This window comes from Esox lucius, chromosome 4 (assembly GCF_011004845.1).
Source record: "Esox lucius isolate fEsoLuc1 chromosome 4, fEsoLuc1.pri, whole genome shotgun sequence".
Classification (NCBI taxonomy): domain Eukaryota; kingdom Metazoa; phylum Chordata; class Actinopteri; order Esociformes; family Esocidae; genus Esox; species Esox lucius.
Genome location: NC_047572.1, coordinates 29,549,534 through 29,567,398, shown reverse-complemented (window position 1 = coordinate 29,567,398; position 17,865 = coordinate 29,549,534). Strand labels below are relative to the sequence as shown.

At 45.2% G+C, this 17,865-nt stretch overlaps 1 protein-coding gene across 1 annotated transcript in view; it reads right to left on the bottom strand.

Annotated features, from left to right (window-relative positions):
* Nucleotides 1–239: 239 nt before the first annotated feature.
* The window catches only part of LOC105027994 (polycomb group RING finger protein 3), a 28,653-nt gene continuing 11,027 nt past the window's right edge, over nucleotides 240–17,865 (bottom strand). The window contains exons 2-10 of the mRNA XM_013133595.4: nucleotides 13,821–13,924; nucleotides 12,008–12,125; nucleotides 11,324–11,420; nucleotides 9,674–9,729; nucleotides 9,267–9,377; nucleotides 7,117–7,205; nucleotides 4,463–4,600; nucleotides 2,870–2,950; nucleotides 240–2,497 (exon numbers count right to left, since the gene is read on the bottom strand). Coding sequence (XP_012989049.1) covers nucleotides 2,450–2,497; nucleotides 2,870–2,950; nucleotides 4,463–4,600; nucleotides 7,117–7,205; nucleotides 9,267–9,377; nucleotides 9,674–9,729; nucleotides 11,324–11,420; nucleotides 12,008–12,125; nucleotides 13,821–13,835 — 753 coding nt within the window. The 5' untranslated portion in view covers nucleotides 13,836–13,924 and the 3' untranslated portion in view covers nucleotides 240–2,449. The remainder of the gene's footprint in view (nucleotides 2,498–2,869; nucleotides 2,951–4,462; nucleotides 4,601–7,116; nucleotides 7,206–9,266; nucleotides 9,378–9,673; nucleotides 9,730–11,323; nucleotides 11,421–12,007; nucleotides 12,126–13,820; nucleotides 13,925–17,865) is intronic.

Genomic DNA, 17,865 nt, shown 5'->3' with positions numbered 1-17,865 from the left:
TTGGCAAAGCCCCCCTCCAAAAACAACAACCCCTTCACCACGGCCGTCCACCCGTTCTGTCCCAGAAATCACATCACAGGGTTCCTGATCAATACGTACACAAAATGACAAGTAGAGAAAATCAAATACGAATCAGATTTAAAAAAAACAAAAAAACACTATGTAACATGCCTTTGTTCCAAATACAACAGTACTTAAGAAATCAGGGGAAAAGGTACCTCATCGTTTGCTCGGATAGCTTTTTTTTTTTTTTTGCACACGTGTACAATTACAGGCCACATTGACTAATATGCTATTCAAACAAGCTAATATACAAGCATGGGGCCTGTAATTCAAAACTGAAATGCTGTTCAGATCGGCGACATGGGGCACAGTGATGACAACAACAAAAAAAGAAAAACGTGGCACATGATTGGGCTCTTGGATAGAGCGAGCAGAGGGTAAGGACAGAAGGCAGTGGTGAAACCAACAGGGTTAGGGTCAGACATAACGCCACTGTTGTCATGACAGATGCATTTAAAAAAAAAACACTTCACATTGTGAGATATCGTAACAAATACCAAGGTGACCTGTGTCTGTATGGCTAAGAATGGATAGAACCACATACTGTTGTTTCTAAATTTATAGCATTCATAGCTTTAGCAGTGGGGAGAATGTTAACCAAATCAAATGTTGTTTTGGTTATGCTGATTTGGGAGAGACTAGTATAGAAGACTTTATATGGACTGTATGAGACTGACAGCTTTCCCTTTGCATAAATTCAAAGAGGGATAACAATAATTACTGACTGTAATATTGACAGCGCACGGAGGTCAGGCTTTGTGAGGTCTGAAATGTTATTTTAGGGACCAGTCCAAAAAAAGGATACTTCAGTGAATTTCACTTCAGTAAACGGCGGCCATTGCGAAGGATTAAGACTTTGTTTGTCTGCGTCTTGGCTTTCGTAACGAGGAAAGTCGTTAACTAAAAAAAATGTATTCATCCCAAACTGTTAAGACTAAAATCAGCACCAAAATAAGCCCCGCCACAGAAAATGTTTGTTCTGCCAAAAAACTAATTAATTTCATACGCTCAAAAGCATAACACTTTAATATCTGTGTGTGCTTATTCTATATAATGATGTTATCATATCAATAACATCAAAAAAAATAAGTATCTATATTTTAATATCAGTTACGAACAGATTTTTTTCCTCAGGTCACAAACCGCGGTGAGAAAGATCTTCATCTAACCGACTTCCATTACAGTTCACCACGCAAATACAAGGTGAATTCAAAAGCCGTTGGCACTAAACCAATTATATTAGACGAGCTGGCGCTGCAAGGTAACATAAAGAAAGCCCGGCGAGGTACATTCAACTAAGGACTGGGACGTTAGCGCTGTCAGCCGCTGGGGCCGGAGCGTTCTCAGGTTGTGGAGGGGTGAAATAAAAACAAGGACGGATATTAAAGACTGAGTGGCATAAACACCGATGGTAGATCGTTTAAGGTTGTAATTGCAATGCAACTAAGATGGAGATTTCTCCGGGATAGTGAAGAACCAGGCTGCTTTTATAGACTGTCTTAAATTCATATATTGCGCATCTGACAATGCAACATCATTTCAGACCTCTTTCTTTTTACACTGCAAAAGATTTTATATATTTGTTTTGTTTCTTTCTCAAAAAAATTAAAGATGCCCTTCTATATATACTGATAGGGAGTCTGCTTTGCATTAAAAACTTAATTCATCTCTGAACACTACATACAAGTAGCCCAACAATATATCACTTCTGGGACCCTTTCCTAACAGTATAAAGTCTCTCTTACACCATTCAATCTCTGTCATAATGACATTTTATGTACAATATTGGTATATAGAACATAAATTACTACACAATTCTTTTGCAGAAGCAAATTAAATGCAAAAAAAAAACAATTAAACCGAGAACAATACAACTCAATAAACAGCTTAGAAACGATGTCTTATTATATAACTTTATATATTTTCTGTGCTCCCAAGACTTGTCTGAGTGTAACCTGAAAAAGAAAATGAGCTGTTAAAAATCCTCATCCGCCTCTTTCTATCAGTCAGCGAGGGTCAGAGGAGTAAAGTCTGTAGAAAACAAAAAAGATGGCCGCACAGTTCCCCCGACATCTTCTCCGTATGTAAACAAAGCACCAGCAGTGTCTTGGTTCCGTGTCTCGTCTGTACAAAAGTATAAATATATGCTTTCTCTCAAATGTTTCACATATCTAGGACGTATAGCGGACAAAAAAAAAAAGAAGGTTGTTTTTGATCCAAGCCCGTCGCCGGTACAATGTCTGTGCTGGAGTTTGCTTGGATGCTGGCTGGTGTGGACTTCTGCTCTGGTGTGTTTGCTTGGTGTTGGGAGTTGATCGTCTCTGCATAAATAGCACGTTGTTGCACAGTCCTGGGTCACCGGGCCAAAACAACCCGCTCCGTCCCACTACAGCAAATCCATTTTGGGTCTGTAATGCAGCAGGAGTGGGGATTTCTGGAACGCAAACGAAACCAGAGTCAAATAACAAACCCGCGGACTGAGAACAATGCAGCCCTCTCTAAAACAGTGACACAGATTTGTGAGCTAGACCTTCAGAAGGACCCTTATAGCTTGAAGTCCATTTAAAATGACATTACTCTAATCATAGAATAAGCTTCCATTGATCGGAGGGCTTTATGTCACCACCACCCATCGTTAGAGAAAAAAGACCTCAAAAGAGTTTAAGAGCAAGCTGTTCCCTCCCCTGATGATCGATGCAGAATCAATACATTAATCCCAACCTGAAAAGCTATATTTTGGTATTAGCCTGTACACTCACCCGTACGCCTTTGCAAAATAAAAAATAAATAAAGGAATGGATATTACCTTAAATCTCCATCTTGTCACGACAACAAATTTCAAAGTGTGGTCCTTTCCCAAGATTTCTTCATTGCATAAAATGTCCAGCTACGAATGGGAAATACAACAATATCATAACTGTTATCATTTCAGTGGGAGGGAAACCCACTGGATGCAGTTTGTTAATGCACATCCTGTAAAACAGCGACTCAGTCAATAACATACACTTCGATAACGATTGGAAATGGAAGCTTGAGCGCCCCTTGTGCTGTGCCATCCCACAAACCCTGGAAAAACCAGTGCTATCCCTTTCCTCTCACAGTCACTCTGAATCAAATCATCTCCATTTCTTGGAGTGGAAACAAAAGGTGGCAACGTTTCCCTGAAAGTGGGCCCCGTCACACCACACCGGGGCTTTTTGAGGAAGAAAAAAAAACCAACCACAACAATCCTATTTGTAGCCAATATGAATTGAAGGCTGCCTGGCCAAACCTCCTCCTCAGTGGATTAAACACTGATATTCTGCAAGGTGGCGGCCCGCGCCTGCATTCAGACAATCAATACGCTTCCCAACAGAATGCGGAGGGGCTGGGGGGAGGCAGGACCAAGCAGCACAGCAACAGCATCCCCTACTGGAAGCTGACTATTCCATTCAAAAGAGAAAAGTGCGTGCGACGGTGTGCGTGCGTGGGTACGTGTGTGTGTGTGTGTGTGTGTGTGTGTGTGTGTGTGTGCACGCGTGCGTGTCTTGACGTTTATTGCCGTGGCAACAGGGCTAAACCAATCTTGCCACATCAAGGAATGCAACAATAATTGACAGCGTGCATCAGAATACTGATGAAAGGACAGTCAGTAACAGCATGATCAAATCACACGATATCCCAAGCTGTGGTTTGACCCTTCTGCGTGTTTGCGTGGAGGGTGGCAGAGGGGTGTGGTTCGGGGAATATCTTTTTTAAAGGATAAAAAATGATTAGACACACGGAGCGAGCGATGCAAAAAACACAGCTAATGTGGTATCTCTCAAAATATCAAGACAGATGCCCCAATTATATTACAGGCACATCAACAGAACTGCGCAGTGCTTCGGACAAGGCCGGGTGGGGGGGTGGGTGTTGGGGGTTGGGGGGTGTTAGCCAACGCACAAATCCACCACACGCTAGCTGTTGGAAACACGTTGCGAATGAACAGTGGCTACACATTCAATAGACTACAGTAGAGCAGCTGACTGCTGTAGACCTCCATGAACGGACGGACGGACGGGGAATGCGCGAAGACCACCCACACATCTCCATGACAGGCAGACACAAGAGGGAAGAGGCCAACTGAACGCAGGCAATCGCTGTCTAGCGCAACGCTACGCATGGCGTCTCCCCCGTACAGTTGTGACAGGCGACACGTTTTGACATGACCGAGGGCCGATGACACTACAACCACTGATTGTCAAACTCGTTGAGAACAACAGCTAAAGTGGAGAGGCCTTGCTAGGCTATGTGATGGTACGCATAGATGCGCTGTCAGGGCAGGGGTACAGAAAACCATTCAGACACAACACCGACCCACCCGCCCACCCCCCGCACCCCCCGCCCAGCCCGGGGACATAAATTGGGTTCGCCGTACCTCATTAAACGATGTCAGGTTAAGCTTTTTGGCGATGAATTTCTTGAGGTGAAGGACTGTGGCCTGCGCCGAGCAGCGGATCCACTTGCGCTTCAGGCCGCGGAGCTTGCTGCTGTTGCACTCCAAACAGATGCTGACCTGTAGCAGGCAGGACAAATGAACACATTTACAAAAAAGTATGGGCGGGTGGATCTGGACGTGTTGCGCCATGAAATATCATACACCCTATATTAAAACACCATTCCCCAGGAGGCCGGCCGTTAAAAAGCCTATTGCATGGAGATTGTGTGGCAGGTCGTTGTATCAGGAAGCCAGGAGGCGGAGCGTGGAAGCCAGGAGGTGTGGCAGGTCATTGTATCAGGAAGCCAGGAGGTGGAGTGTGGAAGCCAGGAGGTGTGGCAGGTCGTTGTATCAGGAAGCCAGGAGGTGGAGCGTGGAAGCCAGGAGGTGTAGCAGGTCGTTGTATCAGGAAGCCAGGAGGTGGAGCGTGGAAGCCTTGAGTTTCGCACCACAGGTGGATTGGCAAGTTTGCCTGAAGGATTTGTGTTTCATTGGAAGTGTCAAGACTCTTCCTGCCACACACCTAGATCCCTGCTAAACTGGCTTATTTTCAGATGGTATCTGGAGACCCAAGGAGGAAGTACTATTCACCTTCTCTCCGATTAGACTTTAACAGCCAGTATGGAAAAAAAGCCCTTTAAAGTTGTGCTCAAGTTCAAAAATCATCTTGACCTGTCAAGAAATATTCAGGCGCAACGTAACTTGTCAGAAGTAAAAAGCGGTGGAATGTGTGAACGAGTGGTTTTCAATGAAACAAGCGTGTGCGAAGAAAAATCCAGGAAAAAATTCTCGATGTAGCTCGGCAACAGTCTTCTAGCCGTGCAACCATTAGGGAACCCCGAGCTTGTATGAATAGGCACAGTAAAGTAGCATACTGAATAAATGAAGATCTCTGGAGCAGCAGTGCACCCCCTTTTTTTTAGTGTGTAATGAACAGCAGGCGATGAATGTTTGAAGGAGAAAATGATGGACTCAACGGCTGTGGGAGATGATCACCATTTCACGTTAAATGTTTCCGACTATTTAGCTTCCCACCAACCTCGTTAGAGAGCCTGAGCTGATAACAGCATGGCGCCATCTTGGGTTTTAAATTGTCATGTCTAAAATAACATCAGATCCCATCATCAGGCATGGTGGTGCGAGTGTCTTCGTTTTTAATTGGAAGCTTATTTCACTCAAAAAGGACTGACGGCAAACAGACGCTATCCATGAGCCCAAGAACACGGGACATGCAGATGAAATGCTCTGTGCCTGGAATGATGTGAGCAGACATTACTCGGAATTATTCGTTTCTTTGGTTTGCGTGACCCTTTCGGTTTCAGCGAGGCGCCGGCTCAAAATAGCACGGCTTGGCTTCCCTCGTCAGACCGAGGTCAACCTTCGGAGGGCGGCCCAGCAGACATACAGCTGGAGAAGAAGCCCAAATCCCCACCAGGCATTACTCCTGCTGTGATTGCTGCTAACTACCGGGGTTTTTTGAGGGACCGCTAAGGAGACTCACTGAAAATGGAGCCGTCCTCTCATAACCAGTTCTTTTTCTTCGTGATCAAACACCTCTCTCTCATTCTACACTTTTTCTGCCCATTAACCTGATCTTCACCTCCCTTCCTCCTGCTGTCTCCTTTCTCTCTAGCAGTTTCACAGCACGCATGTGATTTCAGCAGGCTCTCTCATCCACGGCGACACGTAGGCTGTCTGTCTCCACCCAACAAGGAGTTCTTGCTTCTTTTCTCTCTTTCTCACATCCTCCCCTCTACCGTCTCCTTGTCACCCTCCCCCCTCCTCCGTCGATCACGTAACGCTTGACAGCAGACCACCCCCCCCCTCCCCTCCCCACTCCTCCCCCAACCCCGGCCTGTATTCGGCACACAGAGTTTGGCTGTTCTATTAGCTATTCTTGCCACACTGCAGGCCTTGCTATTGGCTGAATACCAAAACAGCAGGACCTTGGACCTCTGGTGTCACCTCCCAGCCAGAAACAGGACGTAACGCACGGCTGGGAGTCGACACGCATGGAGAAAAACATCTATGTCCAGGGCGTAACGCACGGTTGGGAGTCGACACGCATGGAGAAAAACATCTACGTCCAGGACGTAATGCACGGTTGGGAGTCGACACGCATGGAGAAAAACATCTACGTCCAGGACGTAACGCACGGTTGGGAGTCGACACGCATGGAGAAAAACATCGACATCTACGTCCTTCAAATACACAAACACAACCCACACCGGTAGCCTTAAGACGTGTGAGTGAGGGAGTACGTGGCGTGGCTTGTTTCGGCAACATGCAGCCACATATTTACCTCCTGCTGTGCCGAACTGACACCGTTCACAGGGCTGAGAATGCACCGGAACCCATCGCGGCCGTACACGGGTTGGCTGTGTGCATCACGTTCGGTTGCCTGATTGGAAATCAGAGTGGCTATCCGACTCAAAACCACCACAGTGTCATGAAATCGCCATTATGGAAGACACGCCCTGTCACCCAATGGAACGCTCATGGCACCCAGACACAGGAACTGAGTGAAAAGCTCGGCAACGCCTCCCTCCAGTCTTTCAGGAAATGATGAGAGCGTGCGGTGGACGTGCATCTACCTGCTCATCGCTGCGGTGATAATCGTTATCCTCCTCTGGTTTCTCTTCCGCCGTTTCCTTGTTGACGGTGTCCTCTGTTTTCACCTCGCCTGTTGTCAACCAATGAGACGAGTCAACAGTTAGTGATCAACCAATGAGACGAGTCAACAGTTAGTGATCAACCAATGAGACGAGTCAACAGTTAGTGATCAACCAATGAGACGAGTCAACAGTTAGTGATCAACCAATGAGACGAGTTAACAGTTAGTGATCAACCAATGAGACGAGTTAACAGTTAGTGATCAACTAATGAAACGAGTTAACAGTTAGTGATCAACCAGTGAAACGAGTTCATTTTCTATTAACCAACAAAATGATTTAATAGCTTGTGCTCTTATGAGGCCTTTCACTGTCATAACTTGTATCCATCCTTTTGATATTTAAGCGCATTAAGAAATGACTTCATACAACCATAGCTCTGCAAAGACAACACACCATTATAACTGAATGACAAATGTAGATCATTATAACTGAATGACAAATGCAGATCACTCTGCTGAATGTGGTTTGCCTTTTTTCAGTGGACTGGACATCACTGACTTTCATGCCTGCTCTCTTTATTAGCGAATCCAAAGCTTTGCTCTGATCTGATGCCCACAAACAGGGCATGTCTCTGTGTAATTAACCAAATGGCCTTTATGTTATTCATTCAACTGTAGAGTCCATTCATGCAAAATCCTGTTTATTAGCAAATTGGTCATTTTTGCCATTCTGCTTTCGATTGGGGTTTAAATGTGATCTCTTCTTTGGTTGAACCAACCTTGCTGAGGAGGAGAGGTTGTTAGAGCTTCAGGGCTGCTCCCTGGCAGAGAGGAGAAGAAACAAAGGCCTCTGAACAACAGAGTAGCTGAGCCCATGAAAATAGGCTTAGAGTGGTAAGAGAGAGGCCAGCTGCTGTTAAATAAACCATACCACTGCTGGCTCCAGTCGCTTGGCTCCCTTGGATGGTAAAGTCCTTGGCAGAAAGGGCCACGAGAATCTCCCAATCTGGGAATTACTTTTCAATTCCGAGACAGCGAGTTGAGCTCAGCTGATTAGGCAGCCCCTTGTTTTACGGATAACCATTTCTCCTCTTCCTGATTGGCGATGTGAGTGGGGTACATATTTTATTGTCCTCCCTTTACTCTCCAGGGCTCCCCCCAAAGGGGATTGGCAGTGAGGCTTGAGAGCCCTCTTGTACTGAGCTAATCCTGGGAGTAAGCAGAGTGACTGTGGTTCAAGTGAGCCCGAGATGGTTATGATTCACCTTCAGCCAACCTTACAAAGTCAACGATCGTCACTATGTATTAGGTGGGCTTGGTTTCCATTTTGGGAACAATTCTAGATACAGAACAACACTATTATTGACTCTTACAACCCGAGAAAGCAGTGGGCTAATGGGAACACCGTGTGCCACAGAAAATTTGGCGAAGATTTGTCTTCACAAAAGGACTCTGCGATAAAGAGCCAACATGTAAAAATGGGATTCTTCAAATAAGTGGATCTTTATGGAGACTTTGGCATTAATGTACCACATGAGAGAACATGAGAGGATGAGAGAGATAAAGGTAGAGACTGAGAGCAAGGGAGAAAACAAAAGAAGCAGAGGAACAGATAAAAACAAATTCGCGTGAAAGCCACTCTTTGCACCCTTGAAGTGAATGTGCCATTATAGACGACATCCATTAGCACACTCCGTGTCATTCCCGCCTCTGAGGTTTGGCTCTCAGGAAATCCGGGATCAGGAGCTATCGCTAGTCGTTAGCCCACCAGCTCCACAATATTTAAGTTTTGCCAAACAGAGAGTCCAGATGAGGGTTGCGATTATTTCTGCCAGGATTCTGTTAAAACGCCACCGCGAGTCAGCCAACACTCAGCCCTACAGCGTTGGGAAGCCCAAGAGCCGTTTCATTTCCACTTGAATGTTAATTAAAAGAAATCAGAAAGGGTATTAAGCGAGCCATTAGGCCTGCTCTGTGGCGACCCACTGGGCACGCATTTACCGGGGCCATCGTCGTCGCGCTGGGTCATAGCGTTTCTGAAAATTACCGGGCACCACCACCCACTCACTTCTCTGATTGGTTCAGGATTGAATCAAGCGCAGGGGCTGGACCTATAAGGGAGCGGCGTACCGTTACGCTGAGGATCTAGGTGGGGCTTCATGCTGAACAGCTCTCCTTTGATGTCCCCGGGCACCTCCATTCCCAGCTTCTGATAGAAGTCCCTCTGCTTTTTTATCTCAGCTGAAAGGAGGACAGACAAAAGGGAGAATTAGAGCCTGGCTTCGGCTGAAGGTCACAGTCACTAAGGGCCTTTTAAAGTTTATTATATTCTGACAGATACATTAATGAATGTTTGGCTTGTCGAGTCCCTCCTGAATGGATGCTATGTGCTGCCTCCAGGACTGGCATGTTAATTATTCAGTTCTTGACCTGAATGTCCTTATGGATTTAAGGCAAACTGGACATGGTTAAGAAAATAAATATGGTCAAATCTAAATATACCCTGTATAAAGTTGAGACCACCATGGGATTCTTACCCTCTTGTAATCCGGGCACCAATTTGTAGACAATGTCTTGCATTGTTCGGTCATGGCTAAAGGAAAAACAGAGTGGAAAATTACAAACCATTGAATCATCACTCACGGCGTGTGAACTACGCTTACTCGTTGTGTCGTCTGGACAAAAAGCCTGTAACGAAAGACCTACAGTATGCGCAGTTCATACAGGAGGTCTGAGTTTTGTGATGTTCACCATGTGGGAACGTCCCTCACCACATGAAGGACACCAAAACCTCTCCCCAAGCATCACCCCCCCCCCCCCCTCGAATTGCAACATCTAGGCCTGAAGTGGGACCAGCAGGCGGCATCTCGGGAACCCTGGAAAGGCGTTGTGTTGCTGTGGTCTAGACTGAAGGTCATTCTCTCTGTGCCGTTCCTCAGGACCATAATTAGCTTGCCGTCTCCCACATGAGGCCGGTCAAGGCCCATGGCGTATACCCTGAGGTACGCCAACACCGCAACGCCCCAAACCCAGCGAGGTGCGGACACCGTTCCGACTGGGCCCGCAAAGCGTGAAATTAGGCTCAATTAGCTTTCGCTTAAATGTTCAATCTGAAAGATCCTCTAATATTAGTTCATTCTTCCGTGCTGCTGGCGCGTGCTTGGTGTCTTTCACAGAGCATTTATGATAGGCAAAGTTTTCTGCTTTATAGAAGCTTAAAATTCAACAATTATTTAGACTTAAAATAGAAGCTTTAATAGAACCTCTCAACACAAGACAGAAAGAGAAGTACTTGTTGTTTGATCCCCGCCTCACATCAGGTTTAAAACTTTTCCTCTGTTTTTGTTAAATTCCTGATGCTCTGATTTGCATATCTTTCATCTGTTTAAACACTATTTTTTCACATTTGGCATTTAGGAGATTTTTTGTTTACATTTACACAAGAAACGCTGAGGAAAGATGAGAGCCGTTCACAACTGCAACATCAATCAAACACCATCAACCAAACACTAGTGCACCATCAACAGACATTACTGCACCATCAACAGACACCATCAACCAGACATTACTGCACCATCAACAGACATTACTGCACCATCAACAGACATTACTGCACCATCAACAGACGCCACCAACCAGACATTACTGCACCATCAACCAAACATTACTGCACCATCAACCAGACACCATCATCATACACCATCAACCAGACACCATCAACCAGACATTACTGCACCATCATCATACACCATCAACCAGACATTATTGCACCATCAACCAGACACCATCAACCAGATGGATCCTGGTTTAATGATACATGTTATGATACATGTTATAGGAACCCCTGAAAAAAATGACCCTCTAAGGAGGGTTAGGTTTAGGGAAAAACATACAAATGGGTTTAGTGTTCCCACTGTTGTTAGTTTAGGCATTACAGGATAGGAAAATAGGGAATTGTTTTTCTGGTCCCAACAACAATAGGAAAACAAATGTGTGTGCATGTGTGTAAGCACGTGATTCCTTAATTGGAAAATGTGTTTCTTCCTCCACCCTCCTCTTATCATCAATAAAGCGGTTTAATGGACAGTGCTGCAGTCCCCTAGTTTAGGGCTCCCTCTGCTGTCCACTGCTGGAACTACAACGAGCCGACTGGCGACGGGGCTCTGAAGTCCAAGCTGCCTACTCACCCAATGTACTGCAACGGATGGCTCTGGTGAATGACAATACGACACGTGGGACAGGTGTTGTTCTCCTCCAGGTACTTCACTAGACAGCTTCTGCAGACTGTACGAGAGAGAGAGAGAGAGAGAGAGAGAGAGAGAGAGAGAGAGAGAGAGAGAGGTTACGGCTAAACAGAAATTGTTCATGACCTATAAAAAGTTTACTTTTTTCGAGAGGACAGGCTTGCTACAATGTGTGAGAGCTATGCTGTGTGTGTGTGTGTAGGTTATGACATTTGAAAAATGAGGATGTTCCACACATGAAACAGCAGCTCCCTCTAGTGTTGATCTGAGGTAACACACCCCGTCTGTATGTGTATGCATTTGTTGTACACATTTCCCTCAAAAGGCCGGGTTAAGTCTAGGCCCCATTGTTGGAGTTGGCCAGATCCCCCCAAAAAAACTGTCAGGGGGTGGGGTAACATGCACTTCAGAACCAACCCAACATCTTTGGGACAGGCCTTCATAATTGCCTGCAAGCAATGAATTGGCCCACAAGTGGGTGTGTCAGCTTGGCAGCTTGTTGATGCATGTTCTTCCTTGGAAAACAGATGACAGCAGACTATTTTTTTTATTGAAGTGGGCATAAATCTCCATAAGGCAAATCTGGTGTGTGTGTGTGTGTGTGTGTGTGTGTATGCAGGTACTCACAGGTGTGTAAGCACTCTGTAACAGTAGTTGCATCTATGAGGTATCCCTCACACAGGCGACAAGTGATGTGGGCGTTTATGTCCCACAACTTGATCTTCCGGGTTAACATATCGGGGTTCTGGAGAGGAGGAGGAGAAAAAAGACACACGGAGTCTGAACAGAAGGGGTTGTTGGTTTTTAGTTTGCACACGTTAAGTGGAACCTCACAATTCACTTTTAACCAAAGACTACAAGATGGAGACATCAACTTTCCAACTCTCTGGTATTGCAAAGTTACTAAACAAAAGTAACTATACTAGATCAGATCACACACACACACACACACACACACAGTCTTGCAACATGTTGTTCTTAGCAACTAACAGCTGTGAGTGTATACATTTTCATCCGGGTCCTTCTTGGACATCAAACCCACAACCCTAGCAGTGCAAGCACCATGCCCTACAAACTGGGCTACAAGGGAAATAGAAAAGTATTCCAGCCCCTGACAGATTCTGTCATTTTCAAATGGTACGTAGATATTTTGCTCTGTTCGAAGTTCAATTTTAAAACCCTGACATTCAAAATCTATTATTTAAGGTGACATTGGTTTTATGTTGGGAAACATCTGTGCTGATGAACTGCAAATCTTCGGGTCCCCAAACAGATGGGGTTCAAATCCAAGCTTTGTCGGGGCCCCTTGAGATACATTCACATGCGCGTCTCGAAGCCACTCCAGTGTTGTCTTGGTTACGGCCTTCACATCGTTATCGTGCTAAGAGATGAATCTCTTCACCAGTCTGAGGTCCTGTGCACTTGGGTTCTTTCCTGACAGAGGCCCTTTTGCCTGTTTACTTAGTATGGCTGGACGGCCAGTTCTAGGAAGAGTCTTGGTTATTAGAAACTTTTTCCATTCCGCGGTGATGGTAACAACTGGGCTCCTAGCAACTTTCAATGCTTTATTCACCTTTTACAACCTCCCTTAGATTCGCTACGCATGTACTCAATCTCGGCCGTCTACAGAGTCCTTTAGACTCAATGGCTCGTTTCCTGCTCAGACATGCCTTGTGTAGTGTGGGACCTTAAGTAAACTGGTGGGCGCTTTTTATTTTTCACATTGAATTCATTGGATTTGCCACCGAAGGACTGCAAGTTATGGAGACGCCTGTAGGAGTGTTAAAAGATTCAGGTGGCACCTGAGCTCAGTTTGGGGAGCGGAATCATGACAAAGAGTCTGGATACTTATGCCCTTATGAGATACCTACATTTTCATTTTCAACACGTTGGCCACATTTCTAAAAACGCTAACCCTATTGCTCTGTCAATACTGGGGTATTGTGTGTAGATTGATGGCAAAAACTGTATTTAATCAATAACAAATGTAGTCCATAACACAAGAAAATTTGGAAAAAGAGAAGGGGTCTGAGAAAGAGAGAGACTGAGATAGAGAGAGACACAGAGGCACTGAGATAGAGAGAGACACAGAGGCACTGAGATAGAGAGAGACACAGAGGCACTGAGATAGAGAGAGACACAGAGGCACTGAGATAGAGAGAGACACAGAGGCACTGAGATAGAGAGAGACACAGAGGCACTGAGATAGAGAGAGACACAGAGGCACTGAGATAGAGAGAGACACAGAGGCACTGAGATAGAGAGAGACACAGAGGCACTGAGATAGAGAGAGACACAGAGGCACTGAGATAGAGAGAGACACAGTGGCACTGAGATAGAGAGAGAGAGATAGAGTGAGTGAGTGAGAGACAGACAGAGATCGTGAGAGCAGGGCTGCAACATGAAGCTCCATGAATGGCGGGGGACTGTTTTTGCTTACCCCCAACGCCGCCATGTGTTGACTGAGGATGGTTAGGCAGCCACGTCTCTTCCTGTGGGCAGGCGGCTGTGTTAGCTCTGCATCATGGACGTCCTCTCATGTGGCTGGGGAGACCAAAAACACACAGCAGAACCGTCCCGTTAACATCGCCAAGACAGCCGTGACCCCCAAACCTTCCGTCTGCCTTGGGTTATCAGCCAAAACCCTTCAGACCAAAGGATGCCCAGCTCACTTTGCCCCGTTCTGTCCTCCATGCGGTTCAAAAGGACCCACGCTGACAATGTTTTACTTGTTCCTTACTGTCTGGTTTTCATTTCTGTGATTATTAGCCAGCTGGACAATCAAAACACAGAACGGATTTGTTTACGTAATGACTGAAGAACTCCCCATTCCTTGCCTATGTCATGTATAACCACGCCCTGAGGCACCATGCTTTGAAACATGGAGGTCGTTACTAACTTTGGGATTTTGCCAAACTAAGGCTTTGCATTTAGGCCAAAAAGTGGATTCCTTTGACAGAAAGTTACATGTTGCAAACAATGTGTTTTGGAATACTTTTGTATATTTGCAATCTTCTTTTCAATCTGTCGTTTAGGTCATTATTGTATAGGCCCAAGTCACTATGATGTGCTTGATCCATCCACAGTCTCACATCACAACAACCGAGCTCTTGCTTTAAATCACTGACAAAGGGGGTTGTTATGTAACGGATGTATTTCTGTCATACTTTTATTATTTTCTAGGCCTAAACATGTGTGGAATTGTGCTTTCACCTTGACATTTAGGAATACTTCTGGCAGATTGTTCACGAAAAAGGCACAATTAAACAGATTCAAATGTGTAATTTAACGCTTAAATAGTATGAAATGTAATTCAACATAACTTTGATATGGTTCAAGTCCTCCCCCAGCATAATGAAATCAAAGGGGGCGCATGGAGCCATCTCCATACCTTTGAATGGCAGTACATGTGACACAGCCTCTCTGACACCATTACCTGAGTGAAGGACACCTGCCACTGAGATTCATTTACCAAATGACACGGAGCTAGAGTAATCAACCGCAGTGTGTTGGCGTCTCAGACACCAGTGTAAAATCTCAAACCGGCCATTTGACACCTCCGCTCCAAATAAGCCCAGGGTTCCCAGAGAGAAGAATTATGTACATCTATTATGGCTGGGATGGATCAAAAATGTGCACACAGTAGCTCGTCAGGACCAGAGTTGTACTGGCTTTCGTAGGATTAGCCCACTGAAAAACTAACCGGAGATAAAATGTACATCGCTGCGCAGAATCTTTCTGTCTGATCTCAGACTTCTCTTGAAGCACAACATCTTGAAGAACAACCTCTGTATTGTAAAGGTTTTGATAGAAAGCATGGTAATCTAGATGAATGTATGAAACTGAAAGAACATTTATGCAGATGTTCCTGAATAAAGATTAAGAAAACAAGTACCAGATCCATATTAAAATAGCGTCACATTCAAGACATCCAGCCCCCCCCAAAAAAAACAGACTGATATTTATAGTTTAAAAATATGACACGGGGACTCACATACTGCATTTACTCATCCGAGCCAAAACACAGAGTAGTGAGTTTAAAAACCCCAGACTTGGCATGACATTAAATCCCACCACCTTCTCTAGCTTCTTGGATAAAGACATTGTAATTCTGTTGTAGTGGGAAACTAAACCAATAAGAGTCTGCCTTGTCTGCATGCTGCTACAGCGACAGGTGGCGTTTCAGGTACTGATCAGAGGATTCCTTTTGGCAGAGGTTTTCATGCGCCAAAGACAACTATGGAATCCGAGGATGCAATCATGCAACACAGCCAGGACAGCCTCCTGAAGCATCAGCGGAATTGAAGATGTCCTTTCAGTGAGTGGCAATGACTACAAAGAGACCGAGTGAAGCCCCAGAGAAAAAAGAAGACAGAGGATGAGTGAGACAGGGACTTAAGAGGCTTGCAAATTGTAAGGTCTTTCCATAATGAAACGGATGAGCTGCAGGCCAGCTTGATGTTCTGATGGTTTTAACGGTCACATGAAGAGGATTCACAGAGTATGGACAACTGCAAAAAAATGCTTTCTTAATGGCCATAGAACAAATACACAAGGACAAATCAAGATAAGTGTGAACAAAAATAAGGACACATCGTGAAATGGAGTGGCATAGAGTGGCTAAACTGACCTGGCTTACTGAAACACAGCTAGATGACATTGATAAATCGACCCCAAACTGATTTCGGATGGATTGAGTCAACCGGAGTCCATACTAATGCAGTAATACACAGAGTCAGTGGTCTATAAAATCAGTCCAATGATGAAACACCTCCAATGCAGCGCTGCCAGGAGGCTTTGATGGCACAACCTGGACAGGGACAGTAGCGGGCCGGACTAACCCTAACCCAGACAGTAGCAGCCCGGGCGGAGGCAGTAGGGGCCGGACTGAGACAGTAGGGGCCGGACTGAGACAGTAGGGGCCGGACTGAGGCAGTAGGGGCCGGACTGAGACACTAGGGGCCGGACTGAGACACTAGGGGCCGGACTGAGACACTAGGGGCCGGACTGAGACACTAGGGGCCGGACTGAGACACTAGGGGCCGGACTGAGACACTAGGGGCCGGACTGAGACACTAGGGGCCGGACTGAGACACTAGGGGCCGGACTGTGCTCTCAGGACATGCCAAAGTGAATAAGACTGTAGAGGCGGTGTCTGATTGAGGTACGGCGTTCCCCTCAAAGAGACAGAAAGTGTTTTCAAATAATAAGCCCGGGATTTCAGAGGAACTGAAACAAATTGCATTTTCTTCTGGTAATAGGGTGGAATCAAAACGCCTTCAGTAGAAGCTGAACAGGCAAATAAAATAAGCGATGGGCCTGTTGAGACAAGATCGAAGAGCTATTCCCAGATAGGAACTCTTAGGAGAGTCTAAAAAACCCTCTTTACACCAATATCTAACCTTCATGAGCCCGAGATTCAGGAAAAACAACAATGCAGTGCATTTGCAGAGTCTGAAATTAGTTTATTCAAGGTTTGATTGTCTAGACTTTACAACTGTCCACATGAGCTGTTGTGTGAACTTTCATCTGTAGCAGAAGGTTATTCTGATTTGGATCTAGAGGAAACAGATGTTAATAGAGTATTAAAATTAATATCAGTCTACAAACTCCCGGCCCAGCCACATCAGCCACCAAGTTCCAAAAACCTGTCAGAAATTACCACGAGAGTTATGTTAGCTGTCCTATAGCTCACTGAGTGAACACAATACTGGCACTCTGGAAATATTTTAAAATGTTTCTGGAAAATCGACAGGGACTCTACTCTCCTAACTTCAAGGCAAAACAGGTTCCACCATCAGGTGCCAGAACAGAAAATAGCTGCCCTCCTGTGGGTGAGGCCAAGAGACCAGAGATGGCAGAGGGAAGAGCTTGGGCATAAGTTTGTATGCTTTGATGACTGCAGACATGTCTGTAGGAGTGCCAGCGCTGAAATAATAAACATGAAATACTCAAATGACACAGTAGTTCTTCACAGGTCTAATATTGATTAAAGGATTCTGCAAGGAGTGGACAAGTTTGACCTTTGGTACAAGGAGAACTTCCTTATTCTAAATGACACTATGACCAAAGACCTAATCAGAGGCATTAGGAAGGAACCACGAAAGAAAATGAACACTGGTGAAGAGAATAAACACCTTTGTACAGTAACTGATTATAAGCTGAGCAACCAGTGGGATATTATCAAAATGTCAAACCAGAATGCATCTTCTAATGATTAGTGTAGTTGCATGGTAGGGCTTCCCTGCATGGACAAATCAGAATACTCTAGAGGGTGTTGTCCAGGTGATAGAGAGAAAATAAAAGTATTTCTGAGGAAGGCTCACAGGGGAAAGAGAGCACAGTCAAGAGGGGTAAAGATCTTAAGCATCCGCTGATCAGCCAAATTTACAAACCAAACATCTAGGTGCCAAATAAAGTCCAAACATCTCAGGAGGGATCCCAAAGGTCCCAAACGGTCTCAGCCTGGCATTCCTGTCACTTAG